Below are 16,302 nucleotides of genomic sequence, written 5' to 3' on the forward strand. Positions count from 1 at the left end.
GGCCTCATCACCTCATATTCATATGCAAACATAGCAATTCAGAGCAGACCTGGAACCTCAATCCCAGGCTGCTGATAACCAGAAACCTGATCCTGAATGGAGCAAGTGTGAAAACCTGAGCTGGTTCTGCATGTTGCAAGGCAAAATGCACTTAGAGACAGTTCTATCAGAAAACATAGAGTCCACAAAAGAAGCAAATAAACACTTTTTTTATTTTTTGCAATACAACCCACTTTCCCTCCCCAAGAACATGGACTGACCTCAGCCACCAAAGCAGAGGACAAAAGCTGTTGCTGTGTCAGAAGGCAAGGGGTTACTAGAAAAATAGATTATACCCAACAGTCTCCCAAGGATCCAGACCCCTGTCCCGAGCTCCCCTAACAGGGCTAACCACATGTAACTAAAAGGCATGGAGAGGCCAGAAACCTCACTGAAAAGGGAAGAGAGCCTGGCAGTGAAGACTTGGGCTCCTACCTAACGAAAAAAACTAAGATGCACAGAGAAAATAATTTATTGGGTAATGGTAGAGATGTCATGCTGACCATTCCAGATCTCACTGAAGCTAAATTCTGGCCAGTCTATGGAGGTAGAAATTGGGGGTGGAAGGAAAGCTTAAGAATTCCTACTTCCCCAAGAAAAGTAGACTTTACACAGCACTACCCTTTTGCCCAGTCTGACTTCCCACAGAGCCTCTAAAACTTAGCTGGTCTGCACCAAAACATGGGAGTGTTTTGCCCAAACCCTCCAGCCTCAGAAATGACGGGTTGAGTAGGGGTGGAAAAGGTTGCATTAAATAATCTCCACACACTCCATACTCCAACATGTGGGACCCAGAGCTGGACCAAGCTAGGTAGACAGGGAGGGAAGGTCATATCAGGCAGCTGTTCATTACTGGGACCCATGCAGACCTGTCAGACAAGGGTAAGAAAAGGCTGAGCTGGAGGGGTTTTGTTTTTTTTTTTTTTTTTGGGCTCCTAGAGGGAGAAGTAGCCTGTGTACAAGAGGGAGCAGGAAGCAACTCAAACAGTGGGAGGAGTCTGGGCTCCCAAACAGTGGGCAACCATCCACCACCACCCGCCCCCCCAGTGGTGACCAGAGGGGCCCCTGCGGGTGGCAGGCTGATCAAGGGCAGAGCTTGATGCGGGTACCCTTGGAAAGTACCCGGAAGAAAGGAAAAACACGCTCGCCAAGAAAGGCAGCTGAGAAGGTGTGTACATGAGCTAAGGTATCTGCGTTGTAGAAGCCCAGGCGCCCAGCCTCATAGTCCAGGTACACGCCGAAACGCCGTGGTTTCTCACATGGGCTCAGCAGTGTCTGCTCTGTTGAGCTCTGCGCCTGGTATCGTTTGCCGTGGGTGCCCACGCACCACACTTCCCGCTGAAGCAGGAGCTGCTGAGGCAGATGGAGCCGGCGGCGGCGATGGTGATGGCGTGAGGAGCTGGCATCCCCACTGCTAACAGAGGACCCCCCAGAGCCCACTTTTTCTTTATGATGGGTTGATTCACGGGCAGCACCCACTGCCCAGCCCCGCCGCCCACCCACCTCTACCTCCCAGTAGTGCCGGCCCGAGCGGAAGCCCTGGGCCCCTAGTACACAGCAGTCTGCTGAAAAGCGCTTGGAATGTTCAGGAACCTCCTGCCGACGTTCTGCCAAGCGGACTCCACGGCGATCAGGGGACAGCAGCAGAGCCGGGTGAGCTGTGTCTGGGTCCAGTGTCAGGTCCACTTAGAAAGAGAAGGATGGTACAGAGGAGCTAAAACACCTTCCCCTCACACCTTTTTCCTCCCCACCTATCCCATCCATTTCTTTGCTCCCACCCTAATTAGAGGCCAAGTCAAGATCTATGGGTTCTAACCACCACTCTAATTCTAACACCAGCTGGCCTTCCCCTGTCCCTGCCTTTCCATCTCACCCAAAACCTCAGAATATACCATCCCAGCTCCCCAAATTCCCTCAACTTTATCTCAGGTCTGTAAAAGGAAAGGCAAAGGAAGGTCATTGACCTCCCTACCTCTTGCAGCCTGACAGAACATCCGGCTCATTTTCCTCACGATGGCGTCTGTCAGAAAGTCGTGGCTATGGGGTTGGCATGGGTCAGGGGACCAAATCTCTGGGGGCTGCAACTGTATCTCTTCACACCTGGAGGAGGGGGACCAGGTAGGGGGTGGGAGCATGATATTCCCAGAGTAAAGAATGAAAGCTAAGGGGGGAAGGAGCAGAGGGTCTAAGAAGCAGAAACTTAGGTTCTGGGGAGAGGGTGGGAGGGAAGGAGAAAGGAGGGGGGAAAAGGAAGTCTCAGAGAAGCAGGAATGGGGAACCAGACACTACTGGGTTACAAAGGGTAGAGTGGGAACACACCTATTGAAAGTCTCCTTGATGTCCTGGGAAAAAGACAAAAAGAGGGAAAGAGAAAAAGAGAAAGAAAGTGTCAGCTGCACAGGAATCACTGCTCTCTCTCCCAGTCTCCACAGAGAAAGGTCTGGATATGAACAGGAAGGGAGAAAAAAAAAAACCTTCCAGGCTCACAAACAAAAATACTTCTCAACTACCATAACTAACATACTACCCACCCACCAGACCTAATCATCCTACCATAGGCCCCAGTAACAGAATGCTATCACTATTCTTTCAATTCTTAAGCCCCTAATTGTTAACAACTGAATCTGCATCCTTAGGTAGGTAAGACTGACACATTCAATACTGTCACCAGCTTAAAAAATTTCTTGGTCTTCAGACATTTTTAAAGTTAGGGTTCTTTCCAGTTAGGTAACTCTGGGCAGTAGTTGGAGAGAACTGTCTAACAGACCAAAAAAGGAAACAGAGTGAATCAGGGCAAAGAGGGGGACAGTGCTCACTTGCAATAGCCGCAGGCCCCCCTGTTGGCTCCGCTCTTGGGCTTCAGCAAGCAGGCGGCTTAGCTGGGCAGCCTGCTCTTCAAGGCGGTTGGCTGCTGCTCCTGCACGTCCTAACTGAGCTTCATGCATCTCCCGGAGGCGCCGTTCTAGTCCTGCCTGCTCTTCAGCCAGAAACCGTGTTAACCGTCCAAACTCTGAGGCCACAGCTGCCAGCTCTGACTTCATCTGGCTCTGGAAAGATGCAAAGGGAGGAATGGAGACACAGTTCTGTGATCCAGAGGAACCCAGTATGAGTTCCACCACCCATACGACAACTCATAACCAGCTATAACTCCAGTTCCAAGAGATTCGATGCTCTCTTTTGACCTCTAGAGGCACCAATCATGTGCATATATGCAGATGCATACATGCAGGCAAAACATCCATATACTAAGATTTAAAAAAAGGAGAGATACAATGGGGAACAGAGGCCACCTGTATACACAAAAAGGTAAACTTAAAGTGTTCTGTCTGGTGCCTCTCACTCTCAGGCAAAGGAGACTCATGATCCCCAACCCCAACAAGTTCTGAGAATGGGAAAAGAAGTCTCCTCCCCAGTGTTATTGTATGGACAAGAAATAGACCAACTCCTTGCATTCTGGTTCAAATTCACCAATGCCTTTCTGGAATAGTTATCTCTTCCCTGTCTACCTAACTTTTCAGATGGAAGCTTCCATGTTCAAAGGAACCGTCTCTCCTCTCCAGATTTTTGTAACATCGCCTCTGTATCACTGTGTATCTCCATGATATATGGTATTGGAAGTGCTATGTCATAATGTGGGGACACATGTAAAGATCAGAGGACAACTTGTAAGAGTGGGTTCTCTCCTTCCACCATCTCAGTCCCAGAAACCAAACTCAGGTAGCAAACTTGGTGGCAGATGCCTTTAGCAACTAAGCCATCTTGCCAGTCAAGTTGTTTCTGAGACACAGTCCTGCTCTGTAGCCCAGGCTGACCAGACAACCTTCCTGTCTGTACTTCCTTTGTTTAAAGATAAACCATACGCCCAGCTCTGTAGTGTCTTTTAAAATTATCTTCTTCTACGCCATATGTTCCCAGAGATAGGACCTGTGTAAGCCTTTACCACAGTGCCAACAGGTAAGTATTTGTAAGAAAGTTTTGGAATTACTAAGTGAGAAGAGTATAAGCAGCAAGATTTGAAGTGAAGACACAGACATGGGGGGCTAAGGCATATAATACCAATACTCTTTAAGACTGAAGCAAATGAAATTACTCCACATTTGAGGCCAGCTCGGGCTACAATATAAAATCCTTTCTCAAAACACAAAAGATGCCACCAAATTAACTCCTGACCCTCAGTGGTCACAGTCGTCAGAAGAAAGCAGTCACTCAAGTTCTCTAGACTAGGAGTCAGCAAACTCCTGTAAAAGTGCAAACAGTAAATGTTACACACTTAGAACAACAGGTAAAACGTCTTGTAGGTATAACTGTTCCTAGATATTCCAGTGGGTTTCCAAATTAGCAGACATGCAAATAATCCCTTTTCCTTCCATATACTTTAAATGTCTCATAACACCCTATACATTGTAAATACTACCAAACAGTATACTGTGGTAGTCTGAATGAGAACAGTCCCATAGGCTTGGCCCAGACTCGATCCCCTGTTGGTGGAACTGTTTGAAAGGATTAAGAGCTGTAGCTACACTGAAAGGGTGTGTCACCAGAGGTGGGCTGTAGGAGCTATGGCCTTGTTGGAGGTGTGTCACCTGGGTGAGCATTAAGATTTCAAAAGCCCACACCATTCTCTGTTCACCTATTCCTACCCTGAACCATGAGACCCAATAAACATTTTCTAAGTTGCCTTCATCATGACTCTTCAAGGCAATAAAAAAAAGTAAGACAATACTGTAGAAAAGAATAACACTTTCTGGGGGAAGGGGTGATGAGACAGGGTCTTACTATATGCTTGTGGTTGTCCTGGAAGTCACTATGTATACTAGGCTGGTCTCATCTTAAACTCATGGACATCTGCCTGCATCTGCCTCCCATGTCTGAGAGGAGTAAAGACGACAAAAAAATCAAACCAAACAAACAAGTGGTGGTACATGATTTGAGTCTCAGCACTTGGAAGGTAGAGGCAGGCAGACCTATCTATGTGAGTGAGGCAAGCCTGGTCTACAGAGCTAATACCACGAGAAGCAAGAGCTACACAAAGAAACTCCATCTTAAAAACAAAAAACAAAGAGGGCGAGGTTGGGGAATGAGTGTGTGTGTGTGTGTGGGGGGGGGTGTTTGCTATTTCCTATTTGATCTTGAAGGAGTACATAGACAGAACACAAGTTAAACTTAGTCTCCTATAACAAAAGAAAAGTGCCTAGTCTCAACCCATTTGCAAGGCTAGACTATTTTAAATGACAACTATACTTTTTCCATTAATAGTACTTTAAACAAAGATTAAGTGGCCTGAGTAAGGAGGAGGAACTAACAAGCAGGTAAGGTAATAGCTGTCAAATTGGTTTCACTCTGTCTCAAAGACACAGATCCCAACATACATTTTCTAAAACACAGAAGACCCTAACAGTATCAGCTTGGAAGCTGGCCAGACATGACATTGTGATTGACATGTCACAGCACTGAGTTCCTAATGGTGAGTGAGTGTAGATGGCACTACAATGAGTTCTAGAAGTGACAAAGCCCAGTCTGACCAGGAAAGAGGGAAAAGGTGTCACCATTTGATGGCTGAAGCTTAGCTTGGCCACAGGACTAGTCCATTCCAGCAAAGCTTGCTAGCCTTCTGAAAACAGATAGGAAATTGAGGGAGGCAAGCTAGTGTAAATGGGCTGCAAACACCAGGAAAGGACAGGGGGTCTCTGCAATGCTGCTGATTACTAATTTTCCCTTTTCCTAACAGCTTGCCCTTCACCCAAGAAGCAGCAAGCCTTTCAGACCACAACCTTTAATGTTTAGGGACAGTCTGCCTGCCATCTGTGTTTATCCTGGGACTTAGTACTCCTCTGCAGCTGTGGTACATATTTGCTCACTTGCTTTCTATGCTAGCCAGAGTCAAGGGCTGGGTATCCTCTGTAGCTTTAGACAGACAACCAGCCTCAATAAGCCACGCCTCAATTTCCACATTGGATAAACTGGAAAGGAACATGCTTCCTGACTCTGAAGGCTGCATCACCACATATCTCTACAAACGAGGCAATCTCGCCTTCCTGACCCTGACAATAGAATCAGTCAGTCCACTCACACATATCACCCACCTTCAGCTCTGTCACCCGCCTCTCCTCCTTGGCCTTCATCTTCTGCACAGCCTCTAGATGCTTCCTAAGTGGTTCCACATGCCCTTGTAGCTTGGCCTGAGGGATCAGGAAAGGGAAGGTTAGTCAGGGAAATGATGAGAAGCACCTGTCCTACAGATCCTCTCTCCAATCCTCCCTACACTAGAGATTCAATGCTTTATATTGCCACTGTTAAGTGTCCTTCCCATACCCCCTCTCTCAGATGACCTTAAATGTCCCCAACTCTCCCCTGCACTCATGATGCATAGGCCCTGTGTGTGCCTTCGAGAGGCTGAATGGATCTTTATGGCTGCAGAACTCTATTCCCAACAGCTGGTGTACACATGGCTTAATGTCCTCACCACATTAAGTCCATCCACAAGAATATCCCTGCCACTGGTCACTTCCATTTGATAAGCCATCTTCCGTAACACCTACAAATCTTAAACACTTTTCCAGAGATGTTGTATCTATGCTAAAAGTCTTAAAGTGATTCTATACCATTTTCAAAATATAAGCCGTACATTTCTACTGTCCCCTCCTACATGTCCCCATCCACGCTCTTGACTTAGGATTCCATGCTATTCCCTGGGCTTGGAAACTACCCTATTCCACTAGTCCAAGGTGTTCTTCCTTTACAGCCCAGCTTCCCAAGCATGGTTCTGACTCGATGTACCCCAGCCTCCTCGGTGAGACTAAGGAACTTGAAGGACTCTACACTTCTTCTCAGGGCATAAACAATTTACAAATGTGCCTTGCAGACATTACAGGGTCCCTTACCCTCTCTTTTCTTTCCTGAGGCAGGGTCTCATACAGTCCAAGCTAGCTGGAATGTGTGTTGAGGCTGAGGATGAGCTTGAACTTCTGAACTCCTACTCCTACCTCCCTAGTGCTGGGATTGCCATTTTTCTTAGTTTCTATGCTCTGGTTGTCTGCTTTGTTTTCCATTCAATTACCCACTGCAGGAAAAACAAAAGCGCTTTCTTCTTTTAGTTAGAATTCTAACAGCAATCAGATACATAAGCAGTCCATTCCAGGCATTTACAGCCATGTCTTTCTCCTGCAGAGACCAGGATGGGTATAATAAATGCTGCCTTTTACTCTTTTTCAGTGTCTTTTTCCTTTGACCTGTTCCTTCCTTTTCATTAGGGGAAAATACAGGATGAACATTTCGCCTCACTCCAAGCAGAACCAAAACTGCATGTGGGTAATCTGAGGCAAGCCCTGCTTCATTTCCTCATTTGAAAATGGGAGTAATGTCAACCTCACAGATAGCAAACTTAGCAAACTTCCTAACATGTGGCAAAAAATCAGTAAATGTTATCCAGCATTTGCCAACTATATTGTAAGCCGCCAGTGACATCCTGATAATGACCTATGAACTAAAAAGGTAACTGACCCCAGAGTACAAGAGGCAATTGTTACACAACTGTTGTGGGAAGTATCACTGGAGCACTAAATCAGTCATTCCATCAAATAGTATATACAAAATTATGCATTTTGATATTATTGCTATTTCTCCACCAACAGAATCGGTCATTTCTATTCTATAAATTCAGAATTTACAAAGCTTAAACGTACCACTTAATATTTGTCTAAATTGACAAGAAATCACAAGTATGGGGTTGGGGATTTAGCTCAGTGGTAGAGCGCTTGCCTAGAAATCGAAAAAGGCCCTGGGTTCGGTCCCCAGCTCCGAAAAAAAGAAGGAAAAAAAAAAAAAAAGAAAGAAAAGAAATCACAATCATGAAATCAAAGAAATCATGATGAACCTAAATAGACTATTACAGGGCTTTTGTTGTATTTTTGGCACAGTTCACTACACAACCATGCTGACGTAAGACTTGCTGTGTAGATCAGGCTGGCCAAAAACTCACAGAAATCTGCCAGCCTCTGCCTCCAGAGTTCTAGGATTAAAGGCCTGTGCCATCACTCCTGTCCCCCACCCCCACCCCTCTTTTTTTAGTACAAGTTCTCTGAGCTGGCAAGATAGTGTAGCTCTGAAGATAAGTTCAATCCTTCAACCCACAATGTGGAAGGAGGAATCAATTTCCAAAGTTGTCTGCTAACCTTTGCAAGGGGGTTATACTCACACAAAATAAAAACTAAGCCACACAAAATAAAAACTAAGCCAGGAGTGGTGGCTCACACCTGCAAAGGCTGAGTTTGAGACCAGCTTGGTCTACACAGGGAGTTCCAGGACAAGAAGGGCTAGGGAGAGACCATGTTTCAAAAACTATCAACAAATAATTGATTTTTTTTTAAAATTGAGTCTTGTGTAATTCACATCTCATGTAACTCAGGCTGGCCTCTATCTTGCTGTGCAGTTAAGGATGACCTTGAACTGATATTCCTGCTTCCGCTTTCCCAACTGTTCAGATTAGAGGCTTGCATGCCCATCTTAGGCTGTTTTCTTTCTTTCTTTCTTTCTTTTTTTTTGGCTCTTTTTTTCATTGCTGGGGACCGAACCCAGGGCCTTGCGCTTCCTAGGTAAGCGCTCTACCACTGAGCTAAATCCCCCTTAGGCTGTTTTCTATAGATACTCTCACTGACTCTGAACTTCTGCAGTACGGCCTACTGTACGTTTGCAAACCTCCTCGAGTAGCGGACGATCAGCTGTGAAGCCTCAGACTCTAAAGCTCTGTTAATGATGACCACCTAAATAAAGTTACTGATCGAATCACAAATAACAAAGCTCTGGCCTGACAGAGGCTCCACACTCCTAGTTCCTGGCTTCGATTCTGAAGGTAGTTCTGTGTTGGATGTCTCATAGATAAATGTCCTTCACATATGTCCAAAGGATCAGAGAAATAACCAGACAGTTAACCAAATGAAATTACACTCCAAGAACAGTCAAGTCAGAAAGTCAAACTAAATATCCAAGTAGGATGTAGGCCCCAAAGGGAGGACGTTCACATCAAAGTCTATCACTAAGGCTGTACAGCATATAAACTCCATGTTCAGAACTTAAACCTGTTTCCCAATCAATAAAATGAGAATAGCAAACATCAAACTCACAGTGTCTTTGAATTATAAATGATAATCTATAAAAAGTGGCCAGCACAGTTCTGACTATATGTAAGGTGTCCTGTGAATATTAACTAATATGCCTGTGGTAATGAAAGTTCAAAGACACTCTCAAACTTGAGCAAGATGTTTTGCCCTAAGAGCCTCTCTCTTTTCTGGTTAATACATGAGACTGGGTGCGGAGAAAAGCCAACAAAGCCATATCCTAGGAGAGGTGTGGAAACCATTGAGAGACAAGTGGTTTTTGTTTTTTTTTTAATCTGACACTTGGCTATTTCTATGCTCCTGTTTCAGGCCCTTCACTTGTTCTTTAGGTCTCCATTTCTTGCAATCTTAAGTCTTACCCATGTCAGATTCATCCAGAAGAAAACAGTACTGGCAGTGAAGCACTCCCTGTCACTAGTCCCCCTATCCTTAAGCCACAAAGGAAATTAGAGGATCCTTCTCATTTACCCACCTTGAAGTCAGTGCTTAGACAGGGAGAATCAGTTTTCAATGACAAGGTCCTGTTAGGAGAACCCACATCCCGTCCCCAATTCTCTTTACCTCCTTCCCATCCTAACTACATCTGCCTCCTCTCTTTTACTCACCTTGTACTCCTGCACTACCTCCTCCAATGGCACCACACTATGCTGTTTGTGGCTCCTGGATTCGCGGCACACCACACAGATGGCTTCTTCATCCACCTCACAGAACAGCTTCAGGGCTTCTTGGTGTCTGGGACAGATGCCTTGTTCATTCACACGACTCCCTCGACCAGGGGTTGGATGCATCTGCCGAATCACCTGGACCATGTTGGCCAACTGCAGGTTGGGGCGGAAGCTCCGCCGAGGAAAACTTTTTCGACACTGGGGACAAGTGAAGCACCTCCGAGGGGCTGGAGGTGGTGGCAGTTGGGTGATCGGGTCCAGCTCCTCTTCCTCGTCTTCCTCCAGGACTTCCTCCTCCTCATCCTCATCTTCCACCCTCAGGTCCTCCACATCCCCCAAGTAATAGTCCAGTTCTTCCTCCTCCTCCTCCTCCTCCCACACATAGTCCATGTTGTCCCAGTTAGACCCGCCTATACCACTACTCCAGAACACACCTTCCTCTTCCTCCTCGGCCTCCTCCTCCATGTCACCCTCATAATCTTCATCGCGCATAGGGGTGTCCCAACCCCCGCCTGCCCCGACAGCCTCCACTTCTTCCTCCTCTCCGACCTCCTCCTCCTCCTCCCGATCCAACTCATCTCTGTCTTCTTCATCCTCCCCGCCCCACAACTGGGTTACACACACTCGGCAGAAGTTGTGCCCGCAGCCGATGGACACGGGGTCCGTGAAGTAATCGAGGCAGATGGCGCACACCGCCTCCTCCTGAAGGGTCTGCACAGGGTTGGGTGTCATGGCAACGGCAGCCATCTTAGTGTCCAGTCAGCCAGTGTAGAAGTGCGGTGGGGGGAGCGGGGGGGTGGGGCGGGGGGGTCTCCCGTCTCTGAAGCCCAGAAGACCCGTCCCCACCCCAAGCCCAGCCTCTCCACACCTTGCCTGCGGCGAGGCAAAGGAATGTCCTCCGACCAGCCCGCCCCTCCACACACAGTCCCCTACCCCGAGACGACAACCTTGTCTCACAGAAGGGAGGGGACAGAGGTGAGTACCACCGACAAGTACCTCAGGTGGACCTGAGTGCAAATCTGCCCCAACGCTCCCCTGGCCTCCTCATAAACCCCCGCCCCTCCTCACTTCCTGGCCCCGCCCCCCAGCTTCCGGCCTCCCTCCCAACGCTTCCGGCGTCTCCACACGACCTGAACTCACGAGTTCCCTTCGAGGGTGTGTTACGCCCCCTTCTCCCACGCCCAGCCCCGGAGCGACAGGAAACGAGGAGGAGACGCTCTAGCTGACACGCGGGAACAGGACGGGAGGGCTAGGACGGCGGAGGCCCACATCTCGGTGATGACTGGCCGCGAAGAACGCGTACAGAGCGGAAGAAGCCCCCATGCCCTGCCAGCGGGGACAGACGGCGGAGGGTAGCGAGGACGTTGAGCAGCGCCCTGTTCTCCGTGCTACAATCGCAGCGGCCTAGCGCCATCCTACCGACCAGGCACGGACGACTGCAGAAGGGACTCCCAGGACCAGAGCCGGAAGCTGAGGGGCGGGTCCGCTCAGCGTCCTCCAATGTTTCCGGCCCCTCTAGACCCAAAACTTGTTCGTTTGAGACTCCGGGGGTCCCTCCAAATAGGATCTTGGGCGGAGCCTGACGGCATATGATGAGCCTGGAGTTAGAGGGGCTCCGCCCTCCTTCTGTGCTGGGCATTTTCGTGTCCGTTTTAGGAACTGCAACATTGCCGGCGAACTACAGCACTCCTATAAACCCAGCACTTGAGAGGGTGAGGCAGGAGAATTGTGACAAGTTCCAGGTTTATCTAACCTGAACTGCAAAGTGAGACCCTGTCCCAGACAACAACCAGCAACCAGTCAAAACAAACAAAAAACAAAACAAAAACCCTGTCAACTGGTCACTTCTCCCATTACTTATTATTAATATCCACGTTCATATTAAATGGAACACTGTTCAGCTATATAAAAGGAATCTTCGGAATAAATTAAGTAAAAAGTGCAGATTGCTGAACACTGGAGTATATAGGAGGGCAAGTAATGTTAAGTGTATTTGGTACTTTGAATGTCTACACAAAGTAAATATGTAGTAATATAAAATAAATCATACAAAGTAAACCATAGTTGCTACCTCACAGAATTTCGTGAGGATTTTGAGGTGTTGAAGTTAGCTACTCTACCATATTCTCGTCTGTGGAGGGAAGAAGACAGTAGAATTTCTCTAGGAAGGCTGGCCAGTCAGTAAAGACACTTTTCCGATTACGTAGTTCTTTGTATATCCTTTGGAACAAGTCCGTGTGTTCTCTTTAGAAATATCTTCCAAGCGTAATGGGGTTATTCCAATTTTAATACTTTCTGTGGGCCGTGCACACCTTTCATGTCGTTCATCCGAAATGCTTTTGAGATTTGTATTCCTGAGAATTTCAGTCTAAGGGGAAGAGGCGTCCCGAATTGTGTTGTGGAACTTATTTGTGAGAGAATCCTATCCCTGTGGTCCCCAAAGCATTTCTCTTGCAGCTTTTTTTTTTTTTTTAATCTCGTTTTTGTTAGTCTGGGGGTCATAAATAATTGATGCACCATATCCTCTGAGCGCAGATTTAGTTGGGTACCGTGACCTCAGAACACCTCTAATTGAACGTACTAAGATCATGAACCTTAGTGGGGCAAATCTGGTTTTAGGAAGTGGACGCAAGCCTGTCCGATTGTAGCTTTAGGAGCTTGCCGAGCAGCGCTGTAAACAGTGCGGTTTCCGTAGTGTAGTGGTTATCACGTTCGCCTCACACGCGAAAGGTCCCCGGTTCGAAACCGGGCGGAAACAGTTTTAGACCGCTTTGCAAATTCGCTTTCACAAAAATGCTGTTTTCTTGAAAAACTGTTCCTAGGACATTAGGAACTGAATTGGAAGTTAAAAGTTTGCGAAGTAAACTCACTGTACTCTCCTTTCCTGAAGCCATTACCTCTCCAAGAGTAGGGCGCTTTTGGATGTCGGTAAGACAGTAATAATTGAATTAAGAGCACGAGGCTCTTAATTTCAAACCGTTGTTTCTAGCCCTACATGGGGTGAATGTCCTTTTAGAAAGGACAACAAATTGAAGCACTTTTGTGACCAAAGCAAGATGGTGCTCTGCTGTCTGCATTATTACAAAGATGGTCAAAGACCACTAAATTGGGAAGCCTGGTGATAAGTGAGAAATGGGTACCGTTTGACAAATTCCTGGAGGCTGGCCATCGACCAGTTCACCACGTTTTAGTCAATGCCCAGACGTCAGAACCGGCTGCGCTGATGGCTACCCTGTAGCTACTGAGACTGAGACCTATGTGAGGTTCCAAACCATCAGTTAGGATTTGGACTTGACTTCCCAGTCAGGAAAGCTGTTCTGTGTGATGAGAACTTCCATGTTGTTTACTGAAAAAGGAAAAGAGAAGAGAAAAGGAGAGGAGAGGAGAGGAGGTGAGGGGAGGGGAGAGGAGGGGAGAGGAGAGGAGAGGAGAGAAGAGGAGAGGAGAGGAGAGGAGGTGAGGGGAGGGGAGAGGAGGGGAGAGGGGAGGGGAGAGGAGAGGAGAGGAGGTGAGGGGAGGGGAGAGGAGGGGAGGTGAGGGGAGGGGAGGGGAGAGGAGAGGAGAGGAGAGGAGAGGAGGGGAGGGGAGGGGAGGGGAGGGGAGGGGAGGTGAGGGGAGGGGAGAGGAGAGGAGAGGAGAGGAGAGGAGAGGAGAGGAGAGGAGAGGAGGTGAGGGGAGGGGAGAGGAGGGGAGGGGAGGTGAGGGGAGGGGAGAGGAGGGGAGAGGAGGGGAGGTGAGGGGAGGGGAGAAGAAGAAATGTTTCTAGTTGTGGGGTGACTCAGCCCTTAGCATACACCGTTAATCACCTCTGGATAAAATATAGACACTCCCTTAGCACACAACTTTAATTCCAAACAATGGAGGTAAAGTTAGTATGTAGAAGGAAGCAGCCATGTTTGAAAGTGATATCTAATTCGGTGGCAGATAAAGTGAAGAATCAGAGAAAGATTTGACAGAACAGGATCTGCCCAATTCTCTTGAGAAGAGAAAGGAAAGAGAGGCTACTCGAGGGGCAATGCTGACAGGAGAAGAAGGCAGATTTAATGGGACAGTTATCGAGAGACAGAATAACAGGAGAACAAGCTAGACACAGGTGAAGACAGAATGAGCCAGAGAAATGAGAAGGGGCCAGAAGATTAAAACAGGTTGCTACTGTTAGTTTGAGGCCAGGCAGAGCAATTCAGGAGCTGAGAGAAGCCAGATGAGTCAGGCAGCTTGGAGAGGAGAACAGAACAGCTGAGTTGACCAGCCATCCTAAGATCAGAAAGAACCAGGGAGAGGTGGCATTATTCAGCAGTAAGTCTCAGAGGCTGAAAACATCCTAGGACTAGGAAACAAGCTAGAAGCTTCCAGAATTGGCCTAGGTTCACAGAATGAGGCAGTAAGCCTTGGAGATGATAATTACATCAGATGAATAAAAGCTACATTTACATCAGCTTATTTCTGTCCATACATTTCATCATAAGACCTTAGTCACAGTAACTCTCCAGGAATGTGCTGGGACCATGCTAGGAAGTGCCTGTTTTACAAGTTCTGACTAATTCTCCCTCCGGTCACCCTATTGGGTAATACACCCATTCCCTGGACCCAACTGCAGCTTTGACATGTTTCTGGAGTGGAAGTTTACTCTTTGTCTAGTATGTTTAATCAAGTAGCTTGATGCCATTATCAGACTTGTAGTAAGTAGCCTGACTTGCTTGTAGGGAAGACCTAGACAACTGATATAGGTAAAACCAGGATCAAATTTACAAGAGTAAGGAACAGTTAGTTGGTTTATCTCACTTGATAGTAACAAAGCACTTCCTGGAGTTGAAGATGTTTGTGTTAGGGCTTTTCAAAAACAAAAGAATAATTTTAGATTCCTTCCTGTGCAGTGGTAATGTGGAGATCACAACCAGCAGAGACAGACTCGTAAAAGTAACTTTTTTTTTTCTTTCCGGAGCTGGGGACCGACAGCTCTCTACCTCTGAGCTAAATCCCCAACCGTAAAAGTAACTTTTATTCTCTTGCTTTGTTTGTTTCCTAGGTTTGCTGCCTCCACCTGCTAACCCCGGAAGCTTCTAACATCTGTACAGTGTAATCCAGGCCTAGAATGTTTCCAGCTTCTGAGACGTGCTTGTTGATGTCACTGTCAGACTTGTAGAGGCCTGACAGGAAACCACCCTTTCTTGTTCTTTCTGAACTCTGTCTGGTTCAACTCAGCTGTTCCGTCTCAAACTCCTCTCCCAGCTGACTGACTCAGTCTTACTTTTCTCTTGGCCTCCGAATTGCTCTGCTTGGCCTCAAACTAACTCTGGCAATCTTTTCTAATCTTCTGGCTCCTTCTCATTCCCTTGCTCGCTCAGTCTTTACCCGTGTCTAGCTTTTTCTTTCTTCAATCTGACCCTGTAAAACTCTCCTGGTAAAACTGCCTCCTCCTCCCTCTCTGTGCTGCTCTCCTCTCCCTCTCAGCTCGACTGTACCGCTCTCTATGAACACTGCTGTATTCCGGTGCTGCCCTCCCTCTTCCGGTACTGTCTGTCTCTCCCTTATGTAGCTTCCCTTTCCCCTCTCTTCTCATGAGTTGGGCATATCCTATTCTGTCAAATCTTTCTCTGTCAAAATCTTTTAAATTCTTCACTTTCTGCCACTCAATCAGACATCACTTTCAAATACGGTTGCTTCCTTCTACACACTAATTTTACCTTCCTTTTTGGGATTAGGGATGTGTGCTAAGGGCACGTCTGTATTCCATCCAGAGGGATTAAAGGTATGTGCTAAGAGCTGAGTCACACCACAACTAAAGACAGTTTTGTTTTGTTTTGTTTTCAGTTTTTGCTCTTGGGTTTTAGAGAGTATTTCAGTACACCACCCTGCCCCCAACAACTGCAAATTTCCTAGCTAACCATGGGTGCTCAGAGCTACCTGAGAGACGGATGTGGAAAATTTAGGGCCCGTCTGGGCAATTTAGTGAAAAATGACTTAAAGCTCAGAGTCAGTATACTTGGCACTATGTGTGAGACCCCAAGTTCAATCCCTAACAGCACAAAAGAAAAACACGCACACGCATGTGTCTGTGTGTGTACTTGTGTATGTATGCATGCCATGCTATGGCCGTTGCACTCTTGAACACTCAGAGCATGAGACTGGGCCTGTTACCACTTCCATTACTAAGGTGTGGCTCATGAAGCCCCTGTTCAAAGAAGGGCTAAGATACTCCAGCCTGAGGATAGATGGGCTGTTGATAGTTGCTGGGAAAGGGGTTTAGGAGCTCCTGTTCATTTCTGAAGAGATGGCAACAGTTAATGGTTTCCAGGACAGAGATTCTCTTCAAGTAGCGTAGCTGCTACTAAGCTGCTTACATGGCTCTGAACAGCCCCTCACCCATGCTCCTGTAAGTAGTCTTAACTAAACTCATTGGCTCTCCAAGCTAGACAGGTGAAATGGTTTCTCTGTTCCGCCGCTGGTGCCTCACCTGGGGTGGACGGCTATTTGTTCTTCTCCCC

The 16,302-nt window shown here is 47.2% G+C and overlaps 1 protein-coding gene and 1 non-coding gene across 3 annotated transcripts; one reads left to right on the forward strand and one right to left on the reverse strand.

Moving 5' to 3' along the window:
• Positions 1-190: 190 nt before the first annotated feature.
• Trim41 (tripartite motif-containing 41) lies at positions 191-11,296 on the reverse strand. 2 transcript variants are annotated; one of them, NM_001134737.1, is given in 6 exon segments: positions 191-1,724; positions 2,012-2,139; positions 2,359-2,381; positions 2,856-3,086; positions 6,123-6,218; positions 9,758-11,275. In NM_001134737.1, coding segments are annotated over 6 exon segments (1,887 nt in total). In that variant the 5' UTR covers positions 10,565-11,275; the 3' UTR covers positions 191-1,122.
• Positions 11,297-12,502: 1,206 nt separating this feature from the next.
• Trnav-cac2 (transfer RNA valine (anticodon CAC) 2) lies at positions 12,503-12,575 on the forward strand. Its single transcript has one exon. It is a non-coding gene; the product is annotated as a tRNA-Val (tRNA).
• The last annotated feature ends 3,727 nt before the right edge of the window (positions 12,576-16,302 follow it).

The sequence above is a fragment of the Rattus norvegicus genome, chromosome 10, assembly GCF_021556685.1.
Source record: "Rattus norvegicus strain SHRSP/BbbUtx chromosome 10, alternate assembly SHRSP_T2T, whole genome shotgun sequence".
NCBI classification, from domain to species: Eukaryota; Metazoa; Chordata; class Mammalia; order Rodentia; family Muridae; genus Rattus; species Rattus norvegicus.